The sequence below is a fragment of the Scyliorhinus canicula genome, chromosome 1 (assembly GCF_902713615.1).
Source record: "Scyliorhinus canicula chromosome 1, sScyCan1.1, whole genome shotgun sequence".
In the NCBI taxonomy this organism is placed as follows: domain Eukaryota; kingdom Metazoa; phylum Chordata; class Chondrichthyes; order Carcharhiniformes; family Scyliorhinidae; genus Scyliorhinus; species Scyliorhinus canicula.
The window spans coordinates 157,287,493-157,303,182 of NC_052146.1; the positions used below are offsets into that span (position 1 = coordinate 157,287,493).

General features: G+C 53.2%; 1 protein-coding gene across 3 annotated transcripts in view; it reads left to right on the forward strand.

The window, feature by feature from the left end:
- Window positions 1-14,079: 14,079 nt before the first annotated feature.
- The window catches only part of oscp1b (organic solute carrier partner 1b), an 80,459-nt gene continuing 78,848 nt past the window's right edge, over window positions 14,080-15,690 (forward strand). For all 3 annotated transcript variants that reach the window (XM_038801716.1, XM_038801697.1, XM_038801708.1), the window contains exon 1: window positions 14,080-14,381. Coding sequence is in view for 2 of the 3 variants with exons in the window: in XM_038801697.1 (XP_038657625.1) it covers window positions 14,270-14,381 (112 nt within the window). In the remaining variant the exon portion in view is untranslated. The remainder of the gene's footprint in view (window positions 14,382-15,690) is intronic.

The following is a 15,690-nucleotide window of genomic DNA, read 5'->3' on the forward strand; positions in this document are numbered from 1 at the left end:
GATGGAACACACTCCCGCTCTCCCTCGCGGGGAGAGTTCAGACGATCAAAATGAACGTACTGCCCAGGTTCCTCTTCCTGTTTAGATCCATTCCGATCTACATCCCCAAGGCCTTTTTCAAAGCGCTGGACAAACTCATCATGGCGTTCGTATGGGGGGGTAAAAATGCTAGGATCCCAAAGAAGGTCTTACAAAAAACAAAAACCAGGGGAGGGTTAGCCCTCCCGAATCTACAATTCTACCACTGGGCAGCAACAGCCGAGCGAGTAAGGGGATGGATCCAGGAGCCAGAAGCTGAGTGGGTGCGTGCGGAGGAGGCCTCCTGCATGGGAACCTCCCTCCGGGCCCTCGCCACGGCAGCACTCCCATCCCCACCCAAAAAAACACTCCAGCAGCCCAGTGGTGACAGCCACCCTCCAATCCTGGAACCAACTGCGGCAGCAACTTGGCCTGACCAAAATGTCGAACAGGGCTCCCATCTGCAACAACCATAGGTTCAAACCAGCACTGACCGACGCCACCTTCAAAAGGTGGAGGCAGGACGGGGGGACACTGACAGTCAGGGACCTATACACGGACGACAGGATCGCAACACTAGACGAACTGACAGAGAAATTTCAGCTAGCTGGGGGGAACGAGCTACGGTACCTGCAGCTCAAAAACTTCCTACGAAAGGAGACAAGGACGTACCCACAACCGCCACGACAGACACTACTGGAAGACCTACTGGACGCAAGTATCCTAGAGAAAGGGAACTGTAGTGACATGTATGACCGACTGGTAGATAGGGACGACACCGTACTGGACGCAACAAGGAGGAAATGGGAGGACGACCTGGGGATGGAGATAGGGTGGGGACTCTGGAGCGAAGCACTGCATAGGGTCAACTCCACCTCCACGTGCGCAAGGCTCAGCCTGACGCAACTAAAAGTGGTACATAGAGCCCACTTAACAAGAACCCGTATGAGTAGGTTCTTCCCGGAGGTGGAAGACAGATGTGAACGGTGCCAAAGAGGCCCGGCCAACCACGCCCACATGTTCTGGTCTTGCCCCAGACTCGTGGAGTACTGGACAGCCTTCTTCGAGGTTATGTCCAAAGTGGTGGGAGTGAGGGTGGAGCCATGCCCGATAGTGGCGGTCTTCGGGGTTTCAGAACAGCCAGATCTATTCCTGGGGAGGAGGGCGGACGCCCTTGCCTTTGCCTCCCTGATCGCCCGCCGTAGAATCCTGTTTGGCTGGCGGTCAGCAGCACCGCCCAGAGCTGCGGACTGGCTGTCCGACCTCTCGGAATCTCTCCAAATGGAGAAAATCAAATTTGCCATCCGAGGGTCGGACGACGGCTTCCACAGAACGTGGGAGCCATTCATGCAACTGTTCCGGGACCTATTTGTGGCCAATGTACAAGAGGAAGAATAGTCGGGGGAAGGTAGCGGGAGGGGGGGGGCTACAGGTTCGTTACGGGGGTTCGATGGCTAGCTAAGGCCCAAAACCAAACTAAATAAACATGTTGAGGGGGGGGGGGGGGGGGGGGCAGTTACTACTACGAAGATGCTTACCTGTAAATATGTATGTTAATTTTTGCGTGTTTGTTTTTTTTTCTCTCTCTCCTAACAATTTGTAATTTGTTCAATATAAAATATGAAAACTGAATAAAAACATTTATAAAAAAAAACTTACGAATATTTATACTGGTCCCTGTGGACGGAGCTAGCCGGCAGGGGCTTACCGGAGAAACCTGTAATACAGGTACGGCCATACATCCCCCTACTGCAAGCACACATATGTACAGTGGTTAGATCACCACATTCACCCCCTGTAAAAAATGAGTCTGGCGGGGGTGACGTGGAACTATCATACATAAAGTGATCTATTTACAAAAGGGCAAAACAAAAGAAAACCAAGAGTCCATCAGGCAATCCGGTCACAGGTTGAGTCGGATTGGCGGCAGAACGTTCCGTTGCGAGCGACGTAGCTGTGGTAGCGACGTCTGCACAGGCACCATTGATGACGACGATACAGGTGCTGGCGGTATTAGTGCTGGCCACTGGCGGGATGACTCCGGGAGCGAGCCGAAATCTTCCATGTCCTCCATCGTGGACAGGGGATCGAGGGATGGATCTGGTGGGGACGAATACGGGGGACCCGGGGAAAAGGAGGATGGCGGGGGGGGGGGGGGGAGGGCGGCGTGGGAATAGGATCGGCACCCGAGTGAGCCAGGTCCCGGAGCGAGACTGTGTCCTGGCGGCCGTCGGGGAACTTCACGTAGGCACACTGGGGGTTCGCGTGGAGTAGGCGTACATTGTCCACCAGGGGTTCCGCCTTGTGGTGCCTGACATGCCTACGAAGAAGGACTGGGCCTGGAGCCGTGAGCCAAGTCGGGAGCAACACCCCAGATGTAGACTTCCTAGGGAAGGCAAAAACACGTTCGTGGGGTGTGTGGTTAGTTGCGGTGCACAGCAGTGACCGAATGGAATGGAGCGCGTCAGAGAGGACCTGCTGCCAGCGAGCGGCTGGGAGGTTCCTGGACCGTAGGGCCAACTGGACTGCCCTCCATACCGTCCCATTCTCCCTCTCTACCTGGCCGTTTCCCTGGGGGTTGTAGCTGGTCGTCCTGCTGGAGGCGATACCCCTGCTGAGCAGGAACTGACGCAGCTCATCGCTCATGAATGAGGATCCCCTGTCACTGTGGATATAGTTGGGGAAACCAAACAGAGCGAATATGGAATCGAGGGCCTTGATGACGGTGGCAGACGTCATATCCGGGCATGGGATGGCGAAGGGGAACCTAGAGAATTTATCGACCACACTAAGAATGTAGGTGTTGCGGTCGGTGGAGGGGAGGGGCCCTTTGAAATCCACGCTGAGGCGTTCAAAGGGGCGGGACGCTTTCACCAGGTGCGTGCGATCTGGCCGGTAGAAGTGCGGCTTGCACTCCGCACAGACCTGGTAGTCTCTGGTGACTGTCCGTACTTCCTCAACGGAGTAGAGCAGATTGCGGGTTTTGACGAGGTGGTACAACCGAGTGACCCCCGGATGGCAAATGCTCTCATGCAAGGCACGGAGCTGGTTCACTTGTGCGCTGGCACATGTACCTCGGGAGAGGGCGTCTGGGGGCTCGTTGAGCTTGCCGGGGCGATACAAGATCTCATAATTGTAGGTGGAGGGCTCGATTCTCCACCGCAAGATTTTATCGTTTTTGATCTTGCCCCACTGCGTGTTGTTAAATATGAAGGCTACCGACCTTTGGTCAGTGAGGAGAGTGAATCTCCTGCCGGCCAGGAAATGCCTCCAGTGCCGCACAGCTTCAACGATTGCCTGGGCCTCCTTTTCAACAGAGGAGTGTCGGATTTCGGAGGCATGGAGGGTGCGGAATGAAGAATGCCACGGGTCTGCCGGCCTGGTTTAGAGTGACGGTAAGGGCGACATCTGAAGCGTCGCTCTCTACTTGGAAGGGCAGGGACTCATCTACTGCGTGCATCCCGGCCTTGGCTATGTCTGAGCGGATACGATCGAAGGCTTATCGTGCCTCAGCCGTGAGGGGAAATTGTGTGGACTGGATCAGTGGGCGGGCGTTCTCCGCGTATTGTGGGACCCACTGGGCATAGTGAGAAAAGAACCCCAGGCATCATCTGAGAGCCTGGGGGCAGTGGGGGAGGGGAAGCTCCATGAGGGGCGCATGCGGTCGGGATCGGGCCCCAGTAGTCCGTTTTGGACTATGTAGCCGAGGATGGCTAAGCGGTCTGTGCTAAAAACGCACTTCTCCTTGTTATAGGTGAGGTTGAGGAGAGATGCGGTGTGGAGAAATTTGGCAAGGTTGGCGTCATGGTCCTGCTGATCGTGGCCGCAGATGGTGACATTGTCTAAGTACGGAAACGTGGCCCGCAGTCCGTACCGGTCAACCATTCGGTCCATTTCCCGTTGAAATACCGAGACCCCGTTAGTGACGCCGAAGGGAACCCTAAGAAATTGATACAGGTGACCGTCCACCTCGAAGGCAGTGTAGGGACGGTCCGATTTATGAATGGGGAGCTGGTGGTAAGCGGATTTCAGGTCAATTGAGAAGACCCGGTACTGTGCGATCTGATTGACCATATCAGATATGCGAGGGAGGGGGTACGCGTCGAGCTACATGTACCGATTGATGATCTGACTGTAGTCCACGACCATCCTGTGTTTCTCCCCAGTTTTAACCACCACCATCTGGGCTCTCCAGGGACTGTTGCTGGCCTCGATGATACCCTCCCGAAGCAGCCGCTGGACTTCGGACCTGATGAAGGCCTTGTCCTGGGTGCTGCACTGTCTGCTCCTGGTGGCGATGGGCTTGCAATCTGCGGTTAGATTGGCAAAGAGGGAGGGAGGTTCAACCTTGAGGGTCGCGAAGCCGCAAATGGTGAGGGGAGGTAGGAGTCCGCTGAATATGAGGGTGAGGCTCTGGAGGTTGCATTGAAAATCCAGGCCCAGTAAGAGTGGCGCGCAGAGGTTGGGGAGAACGTACAGGCGGAAATGGTCGAATTCCGCGCCCTGTACAGTGAGTTTAACCAGGCAGGAGCCCCGGATCGGGACAGAGTGGGAACCAGAGGCTAGGGAGATCTGCTGGTTGGCGGGATGGACCGCAAGGGAATAGCGCCTTACCGTGTCTGGGTGAATGAAGCTCTCGGTGCTCCCGGAGTCGATGAGGCAGGAGGTCACGTGGCCGTTGACGAGCACCGTTGTGGAAGAGGGCGCCAGGTTGCAAGGACGGGACTGGTCGAGCGTCACGGAGGTGAGTAGCGGGCGATCGGCCGACGAGTCTGACGAGTCCGAAGAGTAGCGGCAGCGACCCGAGTCCCGTGGTCCCGTCCCGAGGGGAGGACAAAATGGCGGCGTCTGGAGTACCTGTGTGGAAGAAGATGGCGGTGGACAAGATGGCGGCGGACAAGATGGCGGCGGACAAGATGGCGGTGGGCAAGGTGGCGGTGCCCATGGAACGCACATGGAGGTGGAGGTTGAAGATGGCGGCGCCCATGGTGCGCACATGCCAGGGGCGGCGAAAGATGGTGGCGCCCACTGATCGCAGGTGGGGTCGGGGGCAGCGGACGGCAGGGCCCATTGTGCAATCGGCTGAGGTGAGGAGGGGGTTTCGGGCACGATAGCGGCAACCATTCGGGACTAGCACACCGCTGCAAAGTGGCCTTTCTTGCCACAAGCTTTGCAGGTCGCGGTGCGGGCCGGGCTGCGCTGGCGGGGGTGCTTCTGCTGACCGCAGAAGTAGCAGCGGGGACCCCCAGGGTACACAGTGCGGCGAGCAGCGCAGGCGTAGTGCGCACGGGCGGCTGTCGGGGGGGCCGGTTGCGGGGTCCACGAGGGTTAGGACGGGTGGACCGAGTGGCTACCGGGTTAGGATCGCGCATTACGGGAGGCGGCCGTCATTGATAATGCCAGAGTCTTTGTAGCCGTGGGATCGAGAGCGGCCCCTTCCAGCAGTCGTTGCCGGATGGGGTCCGATGCAATACCCGTAACAAATGCATCCCGCATGAGTAAATCGGAATGTTCTGTGGCCGTGACGGCCTGGCAGTCGCAGTCTCGTACTAGTCCTACTCTCCAAAAGTCCTCAATCGACTTACCCGGTTGTTGGACGTGAGTAGAGAGTAGATGTCTCGCAAACAGGGTGTTCGCCGACTGTGCATAGTTCTCTTTGACCAGTTCAATGGCCCGGGCGTAGTTAGGCGCGTCTTGAATGAGCGGAAACATGCTGGAGCTGAGACTTGAGTAAAGAAGCTGTCGTTTCTGAGCCTCCGAAGGTGGAGGGTCCGCTAAAGAGTTGTAGGCCTCGAAAACTGCAAGCCAGTGAATGAAGTCTTTCCTAGCGTAGGGCGACTGCGGATCCAGCTGCAGGCGGTCAGGTTTAATCCTGATGTGCATGGTGTAAGGAAAATCTCACTGTAATAAATTGTGGTGCTAACAATTGTACACAAAGACTTGAGTGCAGTACAAGAGAGGCTTTATTACAGTGAGATGCTATTCCTCCGGCGGCAGCTGTAGAATGGCATCTCAGTGTAACTTACGAATATTTATACTGCACCTGTGGGCGGAACTAGCCGGCAGGGGCTTACCGGAGAAACCTGTAATACAGGTACGGCCATACATCCCCCTACTGCAAGCACACATATGTACAGTGGTTAGATCACCACAACCTGGAAAACAGATCCAGACAGCAGAAACTGAGGATTGTGGCTCTGCCCGAAGGGGTAGGAGGCCCGAGGCCGATGGAGTATTTTGACACGATGTTGGCGGAGCTATTGGGAGAGGGGGGCGATCCCTCTCGATACAAACTGGATTGAACTCATATGTTCGTAGAGGCCTATTCCAAAGGCGAGTGAGCCGCCAAGAGTAGTAACTGTTTGTTTCCGTAGGTACAGCGTGAAGGAGAAGACCCTGTGCTGGGCAAAGCAGAAGTGGGTGGTGTAGTGGGCTGGTGCTGTTATACGCATATCCTAGGACTTTACGGTGGAGTTGGCGAGGAGATGGGCGGCCTTCAGCCAGGTGAAGAAGGCACTATATATCAGCAAGGTGCCATGTGGCATAGTGCATCCAGTTAAGTTGAGGGTGACCTATGAATCCAAGGACTTTTATTTTGGGACGGTGGAAGCAGCGGAGGGGTTTGCGAAGGTAGACGGACTGTGGCAGAATTGAGAGCGGGTCTTGTACTGATGTAGCCTCATGTAACTTTAGTTTTTCACTGCGTGTTGGTGTATGTACTAAATGAGTCGATGCTGTATATATTTGGAGAAGGGAAGAGTTGGGACTTTCATTTGCAACGATGGTTCTTTGGAGCTTGGGTGTGTATGCTGGGTTTGTGTGTTAAAGGGGAAGGACAAGGCAAGGGGGAAGGAGACCCGGGCGGGGGCCTCCACGCTGGCCAACTTAGCCGGCCAGTGAACGGGAGTGAGGTGGGGGAGGGGCTGTGGCCATCAGAGCCTGGTAGAACAGATTTTGGTGAGTCCAGCCGGGGTGAAAAGTTGGGGGAAAGAACCGAGGCTGGGGGGGAGGAGTTTGCGAAAGGAAGTGGAGGGGAGGAATCTGTGTGTGGTGGGGAGGGTCTAAAATTCATGGGTGTCATTCACAGTACACTTTGGGAATTGGATCGCTTTGAATATTGCGGGGGGGAGAGTGTTGGGGGGGGGGGGGGGGGAGGACTATATATGTCAATGGTGACCATAGGCGATTCCTGATTCCTTTTTCTTTTTTTCTTTTTTTTTTCTTGAGAGGTTTCGTTATATTTGATGCTTATATTGTCAGGTGGGCCGTTGTTTGGGGGGTGGTGGGAGGATGGGATCGTTGTTGTTGATGAGGGGATTGATATTGTATTCATTACCATTTACTGTTTGTTGGTGGGGTGTAAGTTTTGAAGAAAATGTGAAAATGGAGAGTAAAAATATATTTTTTTAAAGTGTCTAAATCAGCATGATGATTTCTTCCATGTTCCATAACATAGCCCTCCAGAGATGAGCTGGCTTTGAAGATGGAGCGTCTGTGCATCAAGATAGCTCATCAGGGAGTATAAGAAGTGGGAGGGGAGGAGAAAGTGGAGGCAGAGAGTGAAGAAAATAGGAGCTGATCCTCTATCTCAACACCATACTCCCAAGCTCTACCCATAACCCATGACAACTTTAGAATCTGGAAATCTATCTATTTCCTTCTAAAATACATTCAGTGACTTGGTCTCCACAGCTTTCTGTGGTAGAGAATTCCACAGTTTGGCCATCCTCTGAGTAAAGAAGCAAAAGATGCAGAACACCAAAGTGTCGATACTGCACACTGAGAGGGCCAGGCCGAGCTCGGAATGCAAAGGTCTCATCAAGATATTGTAAATCTCAGGGAGCTTCTATCTGAGGAACATTTGTATGGAATCGCTCTGGCCTAGGATGAAGGATATGAATGCAGTTCATCCTGAGGTGTCTGTGTTAATACGTCTGTTGAAGACGCAGCCTGGAACACATCTAAACTCTTATTGCTGATGAAGGAAGCACAACTCTCAGAGGCTCTTCCCTCATTGTGTAGGAACCCTTGATCTCCTTGACTGCCTCAGACCATATTTTTTGTCATGTCAACAAAATAATTTTCAGATGACCATAAGACAAAAATACCATAAAACATAGGAGCAGAATTAAGCCATTCGGCCCATCAAGTCTACTCTGCAACTCAGTCGTGGCTGATATGTTTCTCATCCACATTCTCCTGTCATCCCTCCATAAGCCCTGATCCATCTATCAATCAAGAACCTAACTATCTGTGCCTCAAAGACACTCAGTTACTTGGCCTCCAAAGTCTTCTGCGATAAAGAGTTCCACAGATTCACCACCGTCTGGCTGACAAAATTCGTCTCAGTTTAAAATGATCCTTCAATCTGAGGCTGTGGCCTCTGGTTCTAGTTTCTCCTACTAATGGAAACATCCTCTCCACGTCCACTCTATCCAGGCCTCAATACCCTGTATGTTTCAATAAGATCCTCCCCCATCCTCCTGAATCCAACGAGTACAGACCCAGAGTCCTCAATTGCTCCTCATATGATAAACTCTTCATTCCAAGGATCATTCTTGTGAACCTCCTCTGGACCCTTTCCAAGGTCAGCACATCCTTCCTTAGATACGGGGCCAAAACTGTTTACAATATTCCAAATGGGGCTGACCAGAGCCTTATACAGCCTCAGAAGTATATCCCTGCTCTTGTATTCTAGCTCTCTCGACATGAATGCTAACATAGCATTTGCCTTCCTAACTGCCGACTGAACTTGCACGTTAACCTGAAGAGAATATTGATCTAGGACTCCTAAGTCCCTTTGTGCTGCTGATTTCCTAAGTCTTTTCCCATTTAGAAAATAGTCTATGCTTCCATTCTTCCTACCAATGTGCATAATCTCATACTTTTACATCTACCACCTCTTTGCCCACTCTCTTAGCCTGTCCAAATCCCTCTGCAGTCCCCTGCTTCCTCAATACTACCTGTATCTCTGCATATCTTTGTGTCATCTGCAAACTTAGCAACAATGCCCTCAGTTTCTTCTTCCAGATCGTTAGTGTATATTGTGAAACGTTGTGGTCCCAACACCGACCCCTGAGGCACACCACTAGTCACTGGCTGCCATCCCAATAAAGACCCCTTAATCCCCACTCTCTGCCTTCTGCTAGACAGCCAATCCTCTATCAATGCCAGTATCTTACCCTTAACACCATGAGCTCTTAACTTATTTAACAGCCTCCTATACGGCACCTTGTCAAAGGCCTTCTGGAAATCTAAATAGATGACATCCACTGGTTGCCCTTTGTCTAACTTCCATGTTAGCTCCTCAACGAACTCTAACAGATTTGTCAGACATGACCTCCCCTTGACGAAGACGTGCTGACTCAATCCTGTTTTACCATGCACTTCCAAGTAATCCGTAAACTCATCTTTAGTAGTGGACTCTAAAATCTTACCAATGAAGTCAGCCTAACCGGCCTATAATTTTCCGTTTTCTGCATCCCTCCCTTCTTAAACAGCGGTGTTACATTAGCGACTTTCCAGTCTTCTGGGACCCTTCTGCCTCCAGTGATTCCTGAAAGATCACCACCAATGACTCCACAATCTCTTCAGCTATCTCTTTTAGAAACCTGGGGTGTAGTCCACCCAGTCCAGGTGATATATCCACCTTCAGACCTTTCAGTTTCACCAGAACCTTCTCTTTGGTGATGGGCATCACACTCACTTCTGCCCCTTGATCTCCTGAAGTCCTGGTATCCCACTGGTGTCTTCCATTGTGAAGACTGATGCAAAGTAACTATTCAGTTCCTCTGCCATTCATTTGTTTCGTATTAGTACTTCTCCAGCCTCATTTTCCAGTGGTACAATGTCTATTCTTGATTCTCTCTTACCTTTTATATATTGAAAATTACTCTTGCTATCTTCTTTTATATTACTAGCTAGCTTACAATTATATTTTGTCTTCTCCCCCCTTGTTGCTTTTTCAGTTGTCCTCTGCTCTCTTTTAAAAGCTTCCCAATCCTCTGGCTTCCCACTAATCCTCGCCACCTTGGCTGCTTTTTCTTTTGCCCTTATGCTGTCCTTGACCTACCTCGTCAGCCATGGCTGGCTCATCCTCCCCTTAGCATGTTTCGTCCTCCTTGGGATGAAATTCTCTTGTGGCTCCCGATTAGGGGCAGCACAGTACACAGTGGTTAGCACAGTTGCTTCACAGCTTCAGGGTCCCAGGTTCGATTCCCGGCTTGGGTCACTGTCTGTGCGGATTCTACACGTTCTCCCCGTGTCTGCATGGGTTTCGTCCGGGTGTTCCGGTTTCTTCCCACAGTCCAAAGATGTGCAAGTTAGTGGATTAACCATGCTAAATTGTCCTTAGTGTTCAAAAAGTTTAGGAGGGTTACGGGGATAGGGTGGAGGCATGGCCTTAAGTAGGGTGCTCTTTCCAAGGGCAGGTGCAGTTTCGATGTGCCAAATGGCCTTCTTCTGCACTGTAAAATCTATGCCTATGTCTAACCCAAAAAAACTCCTGCCATTGCTGTTCCACCATCTTCCCTGCTCGGCTCCCCTTCCAACCAATTCTGACCAGCTCCTCCCTCATGTCTTTGTAGTTACTCTTATATAATTGTAATACCGTTACATCTGACTCTAAGCTTCTCCCCCTCAAACTGCAGGGTAAATTTGATCATATTGTGGTCGCTGCTCCCAAAGGGTTCCTTCACCTTAAGTTTCCTAATCAGGTCTGCCTCATTAAACATCACTAAATCCAGAATTGTTCCCTAGTGGTCTGTACCACAAGCTGCTCCAAAAATCAATCTTGCAAACATTCCACAAAGTCCTTTTCTTGGGATCCATTACCAACCTAATTTTCCCAGTCCAGCTGCATATTGAAGTCCCCCATGATTATTGTAATATTGCCTTTCTTATATGCCTTTTCTATCTCCTGATTTATTCTCTGCTCCACATTCTGACTACTGATCGAAGGCTTGTACATAACTACCCTCGGGGACTTTTTTTCCTTTGCGATTTCTCAACGCTACCAACCCAGAGATTCTATGCTTTCCGATCCTATATTGCTTCTTGCTATCGATTTAATTTCCTTCCTTATTAACAATATAACCCTGCCCCCATTGTCCATCTGCCTGTCTTTTCGACAGGACACATATCCTTGGATATTTAGATCCCAGCCCTGATCCCCTTGCAGCAACATCTCTGTCATGCCCACACCATCATACCAGCCAATTTCAATGCGCGCAACAAGCGCATTTACCTTGTCTCATTTACTGCGCTCAACACCCTCAAAGTTCAACACCCTCAGTCCTGTATTTGTCCCCTTTTTTGCTCTTTCTGAAGTTAGATTCCTGCCATCTTCTATACTCTCTGATCTATTATATGTTCTGGAAACGTTACTAACCTCTCCTGCGCGCTGAGCCCCTTAAACTACTTTAAAGTCCTCATCATGAACCTGCACTTCTATCTTCTCGTTTAAATTGGATTTTATAATTCTCCATACAACTGAACCCACTGTTAATTTCAAGCCCTATCGATAGCCCCAGTTATGCGATTCGCCAGGACTCTGGTCCCAGCATAGTTCATTTGAAGACCGTCCCATCAGAACAGGTCCCCTCTTCCCCAGAACTGGTGTCAATGTCCTATTAATTTTGAACCCATTTCTCACACACCAATCTTTGAGCCACACATTTACCTACTTAATCTTATTGACCCTATGTCAATTAGTTCGTGGCTCAAGTAGTAATCCAGAAATTATTACCTTCTTGGATCTTCTTTTTAATTTCGCTCATAGCTGTTCATACACCATCAGCAGAAACTCTGTCCTTGTTCTACCTCTGTCGTTGGTACCTAAGTGGACCACGACAACTGGATCTTTATCCTCCCACTCCAAGTTCCTCTGCAGCTCAGATGAGATATCCCAAACCTGAGCACCAGGCAGGCAACACAACCATCGGGATTCTCGATCTTGGTCACAGAGAGCAATGCCAATGACCCTAACTAAACTATTCCCAATTACGACTATATTTCTTTTCTCTCCCCACACTTGACCGGTGCTGTGGTCAGTTTGCTCATCCTCCCTGCAATCCCCTCTCCTTTCCACACAGGGAGCTAGAATCTCAAACCTGTTGGATAGGGACAAGGGCTATTGCTTAACTAGTTTGTGAGACTTCTCTCCCAACTTTAGGACAAGCCCCCAAATGTTGGTAAGCAGGACTTTGGAGGGTCGACAGGGCTGGGTCTTGTAGCCATCTGGGATGGCCACTTCCAACTAGGTGCAGAGGAACTTGCACAGCCTGGCAGGTCAAATGGACAAGCCAAGACTCAGGCAGGCTCAGAGCCTGAAATACATATTTGCCAGCAAAAGTCCAGACGGTATCGAAACTCCGACCAATTAGCATGGTAATAGGGCCGATTAGCATTTGATGGCCCATCTCCACCAAAACAAAGGACTGGGACTTGAGCGACCGGGACAGTCCCAGACATTTCGGCGCCACTCCCTGTTCAAGGGAAACGCAAACAACGGGGTCAGTGACCGCTTGGGACACGCCCAGCCATCCAGATCCCTGCCCACTTATTGGCTAAGGAATTGAATGGAGTGATCAGGGATCACCCAATTAGTAAGACCCAAATCGAAGGACCGCCCAGAGCGCGAAAACCCCCCAAGTATAAGAAGAAGAGTTTGCCATATGTTCGCTCTCTTTTGGCCTTGGTGCCCTCGGTTGCTGCCAATCGCAGCAACACCAGAAGCGAGTCCAAGTTCAACGCTCGCTACCAGACGGATGGGCCCAGCTGAGCAGCAGTTACTCCTTCGAACCCGAGAGATCCAGAATTGAACAGCAGCCACTGTTTTCTGACCTAAGCTGGGTGCCCGAAGTTAAGTACAGGCTGTCTTAGTTGATAGGTGTAGTTAACTAGTAGTGTTTATGTTGTATGACTAGTTGTGTGTAAATAAAGTACCCTTGACTTGGAACTAACTAACTGGTGTTTGGCTCTTTGATCGATAGCGGTTGAAACTTGTGGTGGTATCATTCGATACCTGGCGACTCTAAGCATTCGGACATAGATAACATAGAAAGGAGGCAAACTCACTGAGTGCCATAATTGGAACAGAGCCACAGAAAAGACAGAGTAAAAGAAAGCACAACAGTCTGCCGTTGTCGATTCCAGTGCCTGGTTTGATGCTGTTTTTTGTGTTTTCATAGAGGTTGAATACAACCGAGTGGCTTGTGGCTATTTCAGAGGGCATTTAAGAGTCAACCACATTGCGGGTCTGGAGTCACATGTAGGCCAGACCAGGTAAGGCTGTCAGATCTCCTTTCCTAAAGGACATTCGTGAATCAGATGGATTTTTACGACAATTGACAATGGTTTCATGGTCCTCATTAGACTTTTAATTGCAGATATTTTATTGAATTTAAATTCTCTCACGTGCCGCGATGGAATTCGAACCTGGGTCCCCAGATTATTATCCTGCATCTCTGAAATACTAATCCAGCAATAATATTACGCCACCGCCTCCCCCTACTGGAGTTCTATTGGATTCTGGCTGGTTGTCTTGTGACAGGAGGAAAATCTGAATGGTGGGGAAGCATTAGATTGTCGACAGGTAATTAAATGATCTGGAATATTGAATAAACAGCATCCCAAATGCAGGCAATCCAGGATGTGGGACGAGCACCTCAGATATGGGATGGTCCCTGGATCGTTGGTCATCCTGGGTGCGGTTATGATTGGCGATGCACAAGAGGCCAGAATTCGACAAATACAAATATCTAGGAGGGTTGTGAGCTTGGTGGAGATGACAGAAATAGGCTGGGGTAAGGCCATGAAGAGATCCTATAACCAAGGTGACAATTTTGAAAACAAGCTGATGATTTGACTGAATGCTCCAGGTCAGCCAGCACAGGGCATGAAAGGGAGATGGAACTTGGTGTGAGTTGAGACAGGAACACCAGGGCAGTTCAGAGTCAAGCAGCAGAGAGATTTATGGTCGGCTGGTTACAAATCAGTGAGACCGCCCATCCCTTTAATCGTACCTGCCAGTAAGAATAATGCTGATTGGTGGAAGAGGGGTTACGTCACTAACATGGTAACCGTAGCGTCAAGGCAACGGGCGGAGTCGGGCCCGGGACAGACAAAGAGACACACAGAGTGACAGAGACCGTCGCACACACCCACACACAGAGTGACAGAGACCGTGACACACACCCACACACAGAGTGACAGAGACCGTAACTTACACCCACACAGACAGGGGGTCAGGATGTCGTTGCGGACGCTGCCGCTCCTCTTCATTAACCTGGGCGGGGAGATGCTCTACATCCTGGACCAGCGGCTCCGGGCCCAGAACATCCCCAGCGACAAGGCTAAGAAAGGTACAGAGAGAGGGAGCGGGCCATTCGGGCTCTGAGCGCAGTGGAGTGGAGTGGACTGCCCGCTGCCCCCCGCCGCGCTGTGCCTCCTGCCCCCCCCGCGCTGTGCCCCCTGCCACCCCCCCCGCGCTGTGCCCCCTGCCCCCCCCCCGCGCTGTGCCCCCTGCCCCCCCCCGCGCTGTGCCCCCTGCCCCCCCCGCGCTGTGCCCCCTGCCCCCCCCGTGCTGTGCCCCCTGCCCCCCCAGCGCTGTGCCCCCCCCGCGGTGCCCCCTGCCCCCCCGCGCTGTGCCCCCTGCCCCCCGCACTGTGCCCCCCCGATCTGCCCCCCCCGCTCTGCCCCCCCGCTCTGCCCCCCCTGCTCTGCCCCCCCCGCTCTGCCCCCCCCGCTCTGCCCCCCCCGCTCTGCCCCCCCCGCTCTGCCCCCCCCCCGCTCTGCCCCCCCACCGCTCTCCCCCCCCCCCCGCTCTGCCCCCCCCGTTCTACCCCCCCCCCCCCGCTCTGCCCCCCCCCCCCTCTGGCACTCCCCACTCTACCCCACCCCCCCTCTGCCCAAACCCACACCCTGCCCCCCTGCCCCCCTCTGCCACCCCTCTGCCACACTCTGCTCCCCCCTGCCCCGTTCCCCCTGCCCCCCCCTCTGCCACCCCTGCCCCCCCTCTGCCCCCTCTGCGCCCCCCCGCCCCCACTCTGCGCCCCCTCTGCCTCCCTTGCCCACCCTCTGCACCCCCCTGTCCCCCTCCCTCTGCCCCCCTCTGCCCCCTCCCTCTGCCACCCCTCTGCCCCCTCCCTCTGCCCCCCTCTGCCACACTCTGCCCCCCCATCCCCCTGCCCTGTCCCCTGCCGCCCCTGCCCCCCTCTGCCCCCCTCTGCTCCCCCCCTGCCCCCACTCTGCGCCCCCCCCGCCCCTCTTTGCCTCCCTTGCCCACTCTCTGCACCCCCCAGCACCCCCCTCTGCGCCCCCTGCCCCCCTCCCTCTGCCCCCCCTGCCCACGCCCTGCCCCACCCTCTGCCTCCCCTCTGCGCCCCCCTGGCGCCACTCTGCCCCCCCCCTTCCCCCCCCTCTGCCCCCTCTCCTCTGCCCCCCTCCTCTGCCCGCTCCTCTGCCCCCTCCTCTGCCCCTCCTCTGCCCCCCCTGTGCCCCCCACTCTGCCCCCCCGCTCTGCCCCCCCCGCTCTGCCCCCCCCGCTCTGCCCCCCCCGCTCTGCCCCCCCTCTGCCCCCCCCGCTCTGCCCCCCCGCTCTGCCCCCCCCGTTCTGCCCCCCCGCTCTGCCCCCCCGCTCTGCCCCCCGCTCTGCCCCCCGCTCTGCCCCCC